Genomic DNA, 15,208 nt, shown 5'->3' on the forward strand with positions numbered 1-15,208 from the left:
TTCGGTGTTTGTGAAATTATATTTAAATTTTCCAACTAAAAATAAATCATTAAGTAACATTATAATGTTATGTAGGTAAGTCTGTATTCTAAATTACCTATAAAGGTTTTTTTTTACATTTATTTTCTTCCTTTTTATTAAATAATATCCAAACATAATTACAGACTACAACCAAACCAACCCGATTACTATGTTTCTATTAACATTAAAATAATGCACACTTCAGGGATTAGTGAAACCATAAAATATAAGTATAGGTAATACGTAATTTTGGAGAACATATTTTCATATAATAATTGCAAGTAAAATATTCAATAGCGAGATTTCTATGTGTCGAATAAAGGTAAAATAGCAAAAAAATAATAGTACCTATCCAAAATTATAACCATTTCTATAAATATGTTGAAAGGCTTATTAGGTTAATCTATCTAATAATAATTAATATGTCTGGTAAACATATTTATAGATATGGTTATTATATTATGATATATATATCATTTGATTATGCTATGCATCTTCTATAGCGCACAATTTTATTCCTTATCAAAAGGTCTAAATACAGTTCAATGTTAAATAATGAGAACTCTCCTTGAATAATGGACAAGGCTATTTGTTAAGAATTATTATATAAATTAATATGAACAATATGATACATTTAAAAAGCATTTTTGGCTATGACACTGTAATTTAACAAAGCTTTGATGACAAGTGTTAAATTAAGGATGATTTAGGCTGTACAGGATTTTTTGTGCATTTTTTGCTTACAAATAAAATTTCCATAATCTGATAACTCCAATAAATGTAATGTTTACCTTTGCTAGACTGAGTTTTCACTTTTGTGAAATATCTTACATTATTTTTAATTTCAGTATGTATATTCTCACTATTCTGAAGTTAGATATATTTTTTATGAAATGTAAAGCACAATCTGTTAAGGTTTAGTGTCACACAATTACCAAATACACTATAAAATTACAACTTGTAGCTACAAACATTTAATATTAATTTACAACAGAATAAATATCAAGTAAGATCTTTAAACAAGGTAGAAGAATAATAATAATTACATAAAACTAAGAAATCAGTATGCTTATCTTATAAATAGTAAATACAAAGATGTAAAAAAAACAAAGTTGTACATAAAGTACTAAATTATGTAAATAGATCACCAAAGTTATACTTTATCAGTAAGATAGATACATTTTTGAATTGATTCAGTATCAATAATGGAAAATCATAAAATCACTTCAAAAGCTTAGGAAACTTATAAAATACAATAAAATGCAACATTTGTAGATGATTCATCAATAAGTTAAAACCTTTTGATCGTTACATTCACAGACCAGAATATTTCTTAATAATATGATCACTTACTAAATAAAAACAACATTCAGAAACAGTAAACTATTCTAGTAGTTATATAAATAATGTATCAGGAATGCAAATATATCAGTAAAACAATGGCACTGGGAGAACTAAATCACTGGCACACTTTTATGGAAGTATTTTTTATGACCCAAAAACCAACTGAGTATGGTGGCATGGATATGTGATTGCCATAGAGGTGTTGATGTGGCTGAAAGTTGGGCACAGAAGACTCATAGTACAACGGCCATCCATTAAGAAGTAATGTTTTACTTCTCCTGTTGTTAGAAGGGGCGCTGAGGATGTATTCATCTATAACTAAATCATCCCCATGTAAGGCCGTACCATTCAGTAAGAATTTTATCTTCTCCATTTTAAGGTTAATTGCGTATATGGTGACAGCAGATGAATCGTTTGTGTATTTCCTATTAGCACAATGAGCATACACTCTTTGATAGCGTGAACACTGACATGAAACATGTAATACTTTGTTACCCACAAGTTTTTTGTATAATACACTTACCCACCAATCTGGCAACGGTTCAAAATTTTCATCTACAAGGCTGTAGTTACCACCGTACAAGCTTTGTCTCACAACTGTTGTTATATTATTCTTAGCTGATAAACCGAGCTTGTCCAACCACAACGGCGTACCAGCAAAGGTATTTGAGAGGCCAGGAGCACCACCTCCATAGGAACTGCTTGTTTCAGTGAGCCACATTGGAATATGCTCATACTTTTTAGTGTGCTCTTTCATTGTTTGTATCTGCTTGTTTAACAAATCAAAACTATCAGGATTCCAGAAGTCTTCCAAATTTGCTGTTCTACTGTTTAAATAATACTGGTGCCATGATCTGACATTAATATACTGGGATCCATTACTTAAAAAATCTACCATATATTTGAGGCAATTTGGCTGATGCTCTTGAGGGCGAGTAGTATCAGGGCCCACAAGCAGTGATTTATTATATCCCGAATGATTGAGAAGCTTTCTTAGTTTCATGAAATCATGTGCTAACATCTGAGGACTAATACTTTTATTGAATACATGTCGAAAAGAGTTTGGTTCATTACCAAGCTGCCAATCTATGTCAAAATTTCTCTGGTTAGAGTATTTAAGGATTTCTATAGCATTTTGCTGACTCCATTCATGTTCATCACGAAGTAACACATTAAATGAGAAGAGTAACTTAAGACCACTAGATTTACAGAAATTATTTATCTCTGTCCACTTTTGTCCTGTCATTAAAAAGAATGGAAGAAATTTGTGTCTGCATAGCTTTTTAAGACTAGAACAAACGGATTTAGTAGCCGGAGAATGCGGGCAATGTTCGCATGACACTGGTGATGAAATATCTTCAGCACTAAAAATTAAACGTTCCGACATCGTACCTCCAAGACGTAGTCTCCCCGGTGAAAGTGCTGCAGCGAGATTATAGAATCTCTTATTGGTGAAATCAATTTTACTAAAGTTTTGAATCTCAGATGCATCTATTCCAACACTAAGATATCCATCAGGAATTTCGACTATCGCAGTCTGTTGTTCTTCTATAGAAATATAGCATCTTTCACCTACGTTATATTTTACGAATAAAACAAGTAAAACGATGTTGGAACAAAATATTATTGCACACACAGTTACCAAACGTTTATTAGACAACATTTTGGCTGATTTTGACTTCAATTTACTAGGTTATACATACATGGCAGTTCTTTAGCTATTTATTAAATAATTACTTTTTGTGACAACTTTTAATTTTTAATTAAAGATGTTTTAGTTGAACCGCACCCTCCAAGATTAGGTAATTTATGTTAAGCCAGCGGCGGGCGGCCAGACCACAACTCCTTGGGCCAGAAGCAGATGAGGCCCAAAGACGAAAAAACTACCACAAGTCACAACCACACAACTGCTATTTTACTGATGAGAACCACAATGAGAACCGTGAGAACTGTGGTGACTGGTGAGCACTGAGAGCGTTTTGACTTTTGTAATTTGTTTCAAGTTTCAACTGCAACTTGTCTCTTACTAACTAGGTGACCATGGCTCGACAAAATAAGGGATAAAAAATTATTGAAAAGCGATCGGGTAAATAACTGGTATATTATAATAAATTGATGATACGCTACCTAAATTAATGTATGTAAACAAGTAAAAATAAATTACAACCTAGTATATTTTCAATCATGAGCTTTGAGCATGATTACTTATAACAATTTTTATAGTAGCCTTATCTCTTACGTGCTAGCGGATTTCGCTTTTATATCTTAAATTTAAATATTTTTTACCGATACACTTCGATACATAATTCGTGAGATGTTGCAAAGTCAAACAAAATTCATGGTCACCGCAACTACCATTTCTATAGCACAGAGTTGTCAAAACGTTAAGCGCCCAGTACACAATTGCCCATGCTGACCCATTGCAGGCCATTGCCATTATGTACACGCGCACGGGGTAATTTTATATGATGGCGGGCAATTGTCTTTCGTGGCGCGCAATCGGGGAGTTGTCGGTTTTTTGGGCACACTTTAAAGGAAATAAGGAATCGTGGCGTAGCGTGGCCTATGGTGTTCACACAATGGGCCATTGTTTAGTAATTAGTTTATAGTTACCGCTGACCGAGATAGTGCACTGTTTTGTTGCGTACTAGAACTAGAATTTTATTTTTATATTAAAATATAGTATCGTGGAGCAATGAAGAAACATTCAGGTTTATTGATTTATATCAATCTGAGCCCTGTACGTCCATCGCAAGTGGTTTGCTAGGCAGCATGGGCCATTGTGTGAACAGCAATTGATCGTGGCATACAGTTGTGTATTATTGTGTAAACGTGTCCCATCACAGGCCATTGTGTACTGGGGGCTTTAGACAAGGACCATTTCCTCACAATATACAGATACGTCATACAGTAAGGAAACTTCATACAAAACGTCCGAAATGGCTCTCGCACACAAGCAAGCGTGTTTACGAGTTATGGGTATTGAGGGGGATCGATAGTAGCGGCACAGAATACATAATAGTAGCTAAACGCTACAGAACGGACACTCTCCGCCTCCCGCCAAAATTAAACTTACCTCACCCCCGCGCGATCAGACATAAAATGGGCCATATTTTTCTGCAAGGACGATACGCAACGAAGATTGACAACATTAATCAAATTGACTTAAAGTAATTTTATTATTTTGGATTTGTGATTATCGTTTTTCGTAGAAAATGGTGAGATATTGTGCTGTTTACGGATGTATTTCATCAGAAAAACGCGAAATTTTTTTTACACTAGTCACAAATGTGCCAACCATAAAGCGTTAACACACACATTTGCAGTCTCTACGGTGTGACTGTCAAAACGATCATTTTGTATGGAGTGTCCGGGGTGTGGTAGCGGGCACAGCGGGTGACACATCCACAGATTTTGAATGACAAAGATACATAGAAAAAAGTTTGTAGGTATGTTTTGGTAATATTTTCGATGTGTATCGGATGTAATGGACGCCGAACTTAGAGTATATTATATACTATCTATAGAGTGAGAATAACCAAGTGGGAACAGTAGGCACAGGTGGGAACAACACGACGTTCCCGCCGCGAGCGCTCGTAGTCGTGACTCGTGTCCGTGACTCGTGGTTGAGTGTACTGTAGATGTATTACAACTACGATCTATCAGTTGATTTTTTTTTTAATCTTACCTTCTTATATATAAAATTCTCGTGTCACAATGTTAGTCTGCATACTCCTCCGAAACGGGTGGACCGATTCTCATGAAATTTTCTGTGCATATCGGGTAAGTCTGAGAATCGGCCAACATCTATTTTTCATATGTACCACGGGCGAAGCCGGGGCGGACCGCTAGTTTTAATATAAAAAAATATACAATATGTATAATTACTGAGAGTGAGAGACACTACCGCTAGGTACCTACATAATATGTTTTAGAGTGTATTCCGTTATACACTGCGACCACTGTAAAGTTATAAACAGACGTTCGAATTTGGTACGGACCGCACCGTGACCTTGGTGCGCTCCGGACCATATTCGATCATGTGTACAGTGGTCCGCCGGACATAATTATTATTATTGACGGTACGGTTGGTTCGATGGTTTTTTCATCCGAACTTGGTGCGGACCGTACCAAATTCGCGCGTGTGGACGGGCGATCGCACCGGACAGCGCATTAGTCATAGACTATATACTTATTACAGCTTTAGTCACAGTTCTACCGCCAAACAAAACGGACGTCGGTCGATCGTTATCAATGGCGATGGCGTCGGATGACGTGGCTAATACTGAAAAAAGATTAATAATATAAATTTTAGAACTCTACAAAGATTTATGATATGACTGCATATGTCTGAATGAATCCCTGTCTTTTAAATATAATTTTGCCCATTCTTTTCTCTTCGTTTTCTTCTTTTCAATGGTTGTAACTTGTACTTGTACTTGTACCAAAAGAAGCCTTAAACTGAGGTCTACATGTGAAAAAAATACAACATTCTAACCACGAATTTATTACGAGAAATAGATTTTCAAAGAATTCGGTTTGACTTTTAATGAGATTACTATGATCAATGCTCGAAATATTCACAAAAAAAGGAGATTAATTTGTATTAATTTGATATTATTGAATTGTCTTATAAATCTGAGATATTTTTTTTGTTCAGTTAATTTATTACATATAAAGACTGTAATAAATTAACCTTTTACCTACATATAATAATATATTGAAATATCGACTATAACTAACGACTAAAACATAAACAAAAACTTGGTAATAGATAGATGATATATATAATTTTGTTTACTAGGGACAACCCTGACATTCTTTGAAAATCTATATCTCGTAATAACTTCGTGGCTAGAATGTGGTATTTTTGTCACATGTAGAACTCAGTTCAAGGTTTCTTTTGGTACTAAACAGAGCTTCTACTAACGCCTGCATATAATATAAAAAAATAAAAACGAAAATCAGTAAAAATTACAATACTTTCGCCTCTATCGACAAAATCGAAAATTTCAAAAAGGGATAATTTGCGCCTTTAGGTCACTTCATATATTAGCAACGTAATAAATTATCTAGTCGCTAGTGTATCTATTTTTTTATACGAATTTATTTAGCTCAGTCGGCCGCGAAAATTCCAATATTTTAAATGTTTTTTTAAAAATCGTAAATTTAATCGTAATTTTTAAACAAAGAATATTTTCTTTGTGCGGCAATGCCTGGACGGATAGCCGAAACCGATTGAATATTGAAACTGTAAAGGCGAAGCTGCAAATTGATTGTAATTTTAAATTATCGTGCAAAGATTTTTATACATTCGCTTTAGAAAATGAAGAGCTATTAAAAGCTGTTTCTTCCAACAGCAAATATAAATGCCAAAAATAAATTTTCTCTATTTAACATTGCTGTTTTAATTATCTCCCGTAAAAAATAACTAAAACTCGTATTTTTGATGCTGTTAACCCTTAAATCAAATACTGGCAACCCTAGGTGCGGTGCGGTCGTGTGGCGAGTCGATCGCACCGCACGAGTACGGTGGTCCGGTCGCACCAGTTCGAACGTCTGTTTATAATTTAAGGTGTGACGTCAATTCAGTATACTGTGAAGCAAGCTGTGAAGCCGTTCCTTTATAGCCAGTTATGGGTTAGGTACTGGTTACGATTTAAAACGGAACGCAATCCAGTATACTGTCAGCCGCATTTTTTGACGCAGCATTCAAATGAGTGTATTAAAGTTTTCTAGAACATAAAAATAAACTGTTTTGGAGTACTGTCCAATTAAAAATATTTTAATTAATATTAATTGTAAATTGAATTTATAATATAATAAAAGTAAGTACTTTTTCATAAAAAAGAATAAAAAAGAACTTTCAGCTCGTATTGAACATTTTCAACACAGTCTAATAAAGTTAATTTTTGCAATTCTTCCATTGTTTTATTTATTAATCCAAACTAATTACAGAACTTTAAAATTTTCTGATTATACTGTAGCTTTGTATAAGACGTTAGGCACTCGAGTGGTTTTGACTGATCATATTACACGGTTTTAACCATATACAGTATTATCTATGGTTTTAACGGCCATATTTTTAATTTTTTAGTCGACCGGCGCGGCGACGCACTGGCGCCAGCACAGGCGCCAGGCGCACCCTAGCGGCACCTAGCGGTGGCGTGGTAGCGATTATGTAGTTACAGGCCAGTGTTGCCATATCTATTAAGTTTTAGGAATCATACCTACCTATTTTTTTTTAATTTTCAACACCATTAATATCTACCTACACCACGTAATGTAGAATAAACTGAAAACTTGCAACATGGCATATAGATAATATATATTTTTGACTTACTAGAAAATTATATTTGACTTAAAATATTAAAGTAATTAATAATTGCAACAAGTTATTTGATTAAAACCCTGTTTAACTTTCACCTATTACGTATGCTTCACTATAGTTATAGTTCACTATGTTTCAATACTATAAAAATATGTTTGACAGGACGAGGCGCGAGTGGGAAATATATGTTTTATTATAATTATAATAAAGTCCCCCACGAACGTAACCTAAATCATTATTTAAGTTAATATTATGCTATAGTTTTGTTATTATTGTGTCATTAAGGAAGGTGGACCCCAAAATACAGGCTGTCCTAGTTTGGGGTCCAAATGTTACATGTTTGTACCTAACCCACAAATTGATCAATAAATGATTTTTATTTATTTATTTTATTTAACGACTGTATTATAATTTCATTATTCGTACATCTGAAACATTGAAATAATTACTAACTTTATTCATAATTTTATCGGGGTTGGAAAAAAATTTAGTGTAACATTTTTTCGTTACGCGTGACATTTTTCCGTTACGCGCCATCTTGTTTTTATCCCTTACACGCGTGATTGACGTATTTCTGTAAAACTTTGCATAAAGTAAATTATTTTTTGAAAAATAAGGTCATAAAGAAGTTTCACTTCTTACGTGTGTACACTAGTACACGCCCACATTTTTTTATTCTATATTGAAACGCGTTAAATATGTACACACTGTTGTTGTAAAAGGCAGTTTAATCAAGAAACGAATCTTCAATGGCGGCGCTTATCATTCCCTCTCGCTTACACACGGCCGTACGGCATGCAAAAAAAATGGAAATATAAAATCATTGGAATTTGACAAAATATGTTCTTTGGGAAAAGTTCTTCAGTTTTATGGGCTCATTACAAATATTATGGGGATTTTGTTACATTCTGTATACGTCAATATGATAATTCATATAAATACACAAATACCATAACATAAAAATGTTGTGTGGTTTTATGAAACCACGGTAAAAGTGAAACTGTTCGAACGGTTCCGAACACTGCTTTGTGTAGCGCATGTCGCGTGACGGTCGGCTGCCGAGTAGGTATACCTACTCGGCAGCCGCGATACACGCGACATGCGCTACACAGACCAAAAAGTTTGAGACGATGTAATAAAAGTTTCACTTTAAAATTTTGTCAACAAACAATTTGCAATAATAATTAATAAAATAATTATCCATTTACGTTATTTTTATTTTCTTTTTTGCTGACCCTACCATACGTCAGTGTCAGCTTTGGCCGCCATTGAAGATTCGTTTCTTTAATGAACTGCGTAATAATAACATTTTTTCTTATTGTAGGACGAGGCACTTTTTTCGCCTAAATCTACATTCGAGTCATTCGAATGGAAACATTCATACAAACATCAAAATTTTGTGAGTTGCGACCTGCTTCTAAGCTAGAGTCTAGCTTAAAGGGTAATGGATAGCAGCGATGCACATACATATTATTATACCTACATAAACTTCATACATTTGTTCTCCCATCAGGTTCCCTAGTAGAGATTGTTGCTTAGCAATAAGGATATAGAATAATAAATAATATACAAGAGCCGGCTCTTGTAACGATATCTTTCTTTTTTTTGTAATATTATTTTTGTCATACTTTAGTTTGTACAATAAAGTGTTATAAATAAATAAATAAATACACAACACTGTACATAATAATGGAGAAGGTACGTGGAGTCAAAGATCAGAATCTCCGCTACGAAAGGCCAGAAAAAGTCACTATAATATTGTATTGTATTTACTTAATGATCTAAAATTTAGACGTGACAACGTCTCATAATTCGATAGAGCCGGCTGCACACACGAAAAAACATGACTCATGCGGCGTTACCTCGCTCTGAGGCGTTCCATGTAAGGCTTTTAGTGCAAGCAAGAGCGCGGAAAGAGCGACAAAGAAGCACAATCGGACGTTGTCACGTTCAACTATCGTCAGTAAACCGACTTTACAGACAACCAATTTTTTTTTATTTCATTAGGGATTCTACCAATTTCTACCGATTTTTGGCACATATTCTGCTATTTTTCATAAAATCAGGCATGGCAACACTTACTGGCTATATAGAATATAACTAGAAGTTAGAACGACTCGGCGTCTCCTCGCCCGTCTCCCACTTCTTGCTCTGTGGCGTCTGTGCAGTGTGCGGCATTTTGTGAGCGGGTCAATCTTGATGAATTTTTTTTGATGTTGCAGGTTTGTATTTTGCATATAATAGGAAACAGTTTAAACTTTTTTTAAAGAATTCATATTATACAAGAATTCAGTGTAATACTTCAATAATACGTTAGTTAGAATTCAACTTTTTGACTTGAACTTATTTAAAACTTGGCTTATCTATATACAATTAACTTATTAATTGTCTTGCAGATACAGTATCACCCGAGGTATCACCTAATCAACATTAGCATCAGCATTCAGCGCATTCACCATGAGACGGTAAGTACCTAAATAACGCACGTGTATTTATTATAATGTCTCCCGAAAAAAATGATAACTGCCATTACCATAGTTTTATTGTTAAGCCATATTTGAAAAAGTTTCTATAATCTTTATGTGATAATAACTTTTATAATCCATACTATCCATACTATAATATTATAAATGCGAAAGTAACTCTGTCTGTCTGTCTGTTACTCAATCACGCCTAAACTACTGAACCAATTTGCATGAAATTTGGTATGGAGATATTTTGATACCCGAGATCTTTCTCGGGTATCAAAATATCTCCATACCAAATTTAAATAGGCTACTTTTCACCCCGGGAAACAGGATAGGTTTTATCCCGGAAATCCCACGGGAACGGGAACTATACATATGTACATTTAGTTGCACTGCAAATGTATATTAATAAAAACTAATAACATTTTTTTTATAAATAGTACATAATATTACTATAATCTTGTATTATCACCGAGTAACAAAGTTCCAAGAATTTTATTCATAGTTATGTTATTGAAATTCCAAGCACTGCGAAAACAATAACATCCTAATAATTAAATATACCAAAACATTGTAATGACTGCATGCTAAGCAAGGGACAAATTTGAGCTAAGCGAAGTTGTTATAAATAATGCTGAATATATAAACTATTTTGTGTATGAATAATTATCTCTGATATGTAACTGAAATTTTATAAATTAATGATTTTTATTAAGTGCAATCTGACTTAACAGAACCTAACTACTTTGAATATTCAGAACCGAAATAATAATAAAAAGCCCATAAGCGATGGTGGTGAAAAATGTTCCTCTCATTTGATTTATCAAGTTTATTATAGATTTCATCCTTTTAATCGACACTAACTATTAATGCAAAAAAGAACAGATTCTAATTGAGCCGATACATATCAAACCGGTAAGTCCATCCTAACAGAAATGTGGGAATCGAGGTATTTTTAATAAATTAAAAAAACAATATGTTAGGACCTTTATAATTTACTAGCAATACCCTGCGGTTTCACCCGCATAGGTAACGATATCGTGACAGTGAAAAGTCTACTATAGGTAGGACTATAGGTTTAATTTTTAATCACATGAAAATCACCTTTACCCCGTCCCGCACTACGCCTGCTCATTGTATTGAACAGTATACCTACTATTTTCTGTAGATTGACACTTTTAAAAATTCGTTATATCTTTTGAATGGAATATCCATTTTTTTTCATTTAAAAAGTATTTTGCTGGTATTGAAACAGTCTATAATAAAACATCATTTAATGGGATAAGGATTAATATATGTCTTTGTATAACATGGTTTGATTACTGTCAGCACTTCTATTAACTTTGAAAACGTAAAAAAGTTGTTGTAGTAACATAACTACTGAAGATGGACATATGGTATCGCGGACTTTCTTATAGATATTGATCCCTTCTATAATATCGTAGAACATTTTTTTGTTCTATCTTCAATAGATTCCGCAGCGCACGCGATGACAGAATTTTTATTAAGGAATTTTTTACACCTTGGGTTACATTATATCATTTTTGGTAAGGATCTCTAATTTTTTTGAAAATGCAATATACCCTATGTTGCTCAGTAAAGATGCAGCTTTCTAATGGTGAAAGAATTTTTGAAATCGGTCCAATAGTTTATGCGTGAAAACCATACATACATACATACATACATACATAATTACAAACCTTTCCTCTTTATAATATTAGTATAGATGACAGATATAATATAATACATTTGACTTATTTTTACGAAGAAAAAGAAATGTTTTACTTGCTGATTATGCAACAAAATTAGATTTAAATCTGGACATGCATGCGTTTGATATGTACCAGCAAAACTTACCGGGATTTGAAAAGCATCATCTTGGACTTCTCTTTTCTCCTGCGATCACAAGCAAGAGGTGTTGTTAACAATGTGTATAGAAAAATATTGCATGAAGAAGAATCATACACATCGCAATCTTCAACTTTGAAGTGCGTGGAAGATTTCACTGGTAAATTGGACTTAACCGTTTTGATACTTTAAATTAAAAATATTTTAAATCCTGAACTACCTAAAGTAACTAAATCCAATAGAAATGATTTTGGGTTATAATGAAACAAAAAGTTGCGGAGAACAATGTTAATAGTCCTGCTACGGATATCAAAAAATTAGTGGAAGAAGCTTTTTCTGAAATTGGGCCAGAGCAATGTCTGAAATGCTGTGTGCAAAGTCCGCAAAATCGAAAACGATTCTACGAAACCAGATAAAGTAATAGAAATAATGGAAGAGCGTTTTATTATAAACACTTCTTTATCATCATCTTCATCCGATGTAGATCTAGAAATGGAAGTAAATAGAATCTTTTTCCAGTTCTGGATGATATTAGATATATTTTATTTCTTGACGGAGTATTTGTAAGCTGTCCAAGTCAATTTTATAATGTTTGTTATGTGTATCTGTTAATACTTACGAAAATATTAACACACACATATATACAGAATTCATAAAAATTCTTTTTATGAATTCTATACAGTTTTTTATCCGATTTGTAATAAGAAAATCTTATGATTCACCAAAAGTGACTATTTTAGTCCTCCTATTATTTACAGAGTCCGAGCACAACGCAAATTCGCCGCGGGCGTACATGTTCCGGTTACGCGTCAAACGCAACAAGCCGCTGTGGACAGGAGAACAGAAACACCACCTGAATCAAGAGTCTTCCAAATACACACTACACCGAGCTCGATGTTGGATGTGGTCTCTTTCCAAGGCAAGTGAAAAATAAACCGTGAAATAAATCGTAAAAAATAAAGTTCCCTTTTATGATTTTTACGGAAAATACTACACTTAACTATTCACTAATTGATTGTATGTGTATTAGTGAATCACAGAAATACCACATAGCGAACTACACCACACCAGTACCACATTTTTCTAGTAGCCGATATACTATTTAACCTATACGCTTTGTGGCATTGAAGAAAAGCCATAATAAATAATAATAAATCAAATCTGGTGCCATAAAAATGCAGTTTAGTGTTCTGTTACGACTGAATGCTCTAAAGACTAGTCTATCAATACCATATCACTTAATGAATATTGATTATATTATATAGGTACTAATTATATAATAGTTCTGTTAATTTTCACTAAAATTCGGTCTGTAACTATCAGCATGTGCAAGGTCGAACGCGTGATGACGATTTTATTGTCGTTATATTTCAGCCAGAAATGGATAAAAAGGTAAGTTGATATTAGATCTAAAACGTAAAACTACTTAGTTTTGATATATTTCATAGGGTAGCATTATATTTGTTTCAAAAACATGAAAATACGTAGTGAAATATGATACTACGTAGTATCATACCGGGAGCCGGTACGTCAACAGATTGCGTATTTTTAGGATGCTACCTAAGTATGGATATGCCTCAGGAATATTTTTGTATGCATTAAAATTTTAATTGATTGCTGACTGCTACATTACCGAAATATGACCAGAATAGATGTTTTGAATGTATGATAGTAAAAAACAAACACATCTCATAAGAGCCATACCTTGAAAATATTATGTTTTACGAAAAGTCGTATCCATACTTTTATAGCCTCCAGGTACCAAAATGAACAATTTTTTGCTACTTTTAACAACTTATATCTTGAAATATTTCTTAGAACTGTACTGTTCTGTTGATTTGTTTTGATGCTTTAATCTATCTAAATCTTAGAAAATGTCTAAAACTTCCGTTAGTTGCAATATTTTTTCCTAAAACTATGTTTTGAAATGTACGTAATTTTTGACCCAAATTTTTGAGTTATTTTTGTTTAGCTCCTACTCAAGATATTTATAATTACAGCCTTACTTATAAAAAGTGACTGATCTGTTGCATAAACACCTCTCAGTTAATAAGCTTAAGTTTCTAATAAACAAAACATCGTGTCCAAATCGGCATGCGTCATTTAAAATTAGGTTGAAATACGATACCCACTTTTGATGACATCATTAAGTGGCGGTTTTTTGTGACGATATTAAGATCGTGTGTTGTGTAAAAAATTTGTATGGTGGCACTTGAATTTTGTGTTGTATTTTAAACCTAATGTGATAAGTTGTAAATAAAATGTTTTAATTACTTCCAAATGTTGTTTTAATTTAAATTATAACCGAAACTTATCTAAATATCACACTACCCTCTGTTGAAAGTTCTGTGTTAGCTTTAATTGAGTATTTATATAGAAATGGTTGAAAGTGAATAAAGATTATTCAATTAACAATAAGATTTAAAACTTGAATTAACTTGATTCGTACTAGATACGGAGAAAATCGAGTTAATGTAAAAGTCTATCTCAAAATTTCGCTGTCCGTTGACCATACCGGCTCCCGGTATGACGGATAGGGAAAATCGGGAAATGTCATGGCCATCCGAAAGGATATAGAAATAGAGAAACTTTTTATTTGCCACCATGTAAAAATATGTAACATAATATCTTAATAATCTAAAATAAAGAACCAAAAACAGCAATAGTAGCAAAAAAGAACTCCCTATTAATTAAAATGTGGTACTGCACATTATAGAGTGAAGGTTGCTGTAAATGATCACTGAAGCATTTGTTTTATATGCCCATATCTATGCTGATATCTCTTTTTTTAGGTATACACACTCACAAGCAACCAGTTGTACTATTAAAAAGGTTAGAAGATACAAGCCAGCCAAGTTGCAGCAAGAGCAGCGAAAATGGCGAATCTGAACCGCCCAATCGGTACCCAGAACGTTCAAAGAGCAGAAAATCTGTACGGAGGGATCGTAGCAGTGATACAGGTTAGTACTTAACTCATCATCATCATCATCATTCCAGCCTTTCAGGACGTCCACTGCAGGACATAGGCCTCCCCCAAAGATTTCCAAAACGACCGATCACCAGCGGCCTGAATCCAGCGGCTCCCCGCCACTTTGATCAGGTCGTCTGTCCATCGCGTTGTAGGCCGTCCCACACTGCGACGTCCTGTACGTGGTCGCCACTCAAGAACCTTTTTGCCCCAACGGCCATCGGTTCT

General features: G+C 33.7%; 2 protein-coding genes across 7 annotated transcripts in view; one reads left to right on the forward strand and one right to left on the reverse strand.

Annotated features, from left to right (window-relative positions):
* Nucleotides 1–880: 880 nt before the first annotated feature.
* Nucleotides 881–3,332, reverse strand: LOC149491159 (heparanase-like). Its single transcript, XM_089708669.1, has one exon. The coding sequence runs from the start codon at nucleotides 3,026–3,028 to the stop codon at nucleotides 1,481–1,483; it is 1,548 nt and encodes a 515-aa protein (XP_089564795.1). The 5' UTR covers nucleotides 3,029–3,332; the 3' UTR covers nucleotides 881–1,480.
* A 6,445-nt stretch (nucleotides 3,333–9,777) lies between these two features.
* The window catches only part of LOC149491160 (jumonji, AT rich interactive domain protein 2-like), a 28,984-nt gene continuing 23,553 nt past the window's right edge, over nucleotides 9,778–15,208 (forward strand). For all 6 annotated transcript variants that reach the window (XM_089708783.1, XM_089708855.1, XM_089709068.1 and 3 more), the window contains exons 1-4: nucleotides 9,778–9,918; nucleotides 10,093–10,161; nucleotides 12,771–12,931; nucleotides 14,805–14,972. In XM_089708783.1, coding sequence (XP_089564909.1) covers nucleotides 10,154–10,161; nucleotides 12,771–12,931; nucleotides 14,805–14,972 — 337 coding nt within the window. In that variant the 5' untranslated portion in view covers nucleotides 9,778–9,918; nucleotides 10,093–10,153. The remainder of the gene's footprint in view (nucleotides 9,919–10,092; nucleotides 10,162–12,770; nucleotides 12,932–14,804; nucleotides 14,973–15,208) is intronic.

The sequence above is a fragment of the Colias philodice genome, chromosome 1, assembly GCF_061535455.1.
Source record: "Colias philodice isolate Cphi_HAF_F1 chromosome 1, ilColPhil1 Martin Lab GWU primary, whole genome shotgun sequence".
Lineage (NCBI taxonomy): Eukaryota > Metazoa > Arthropoda > Insecta > Lepidoptera > Pieridae > Colias > Colias philodice.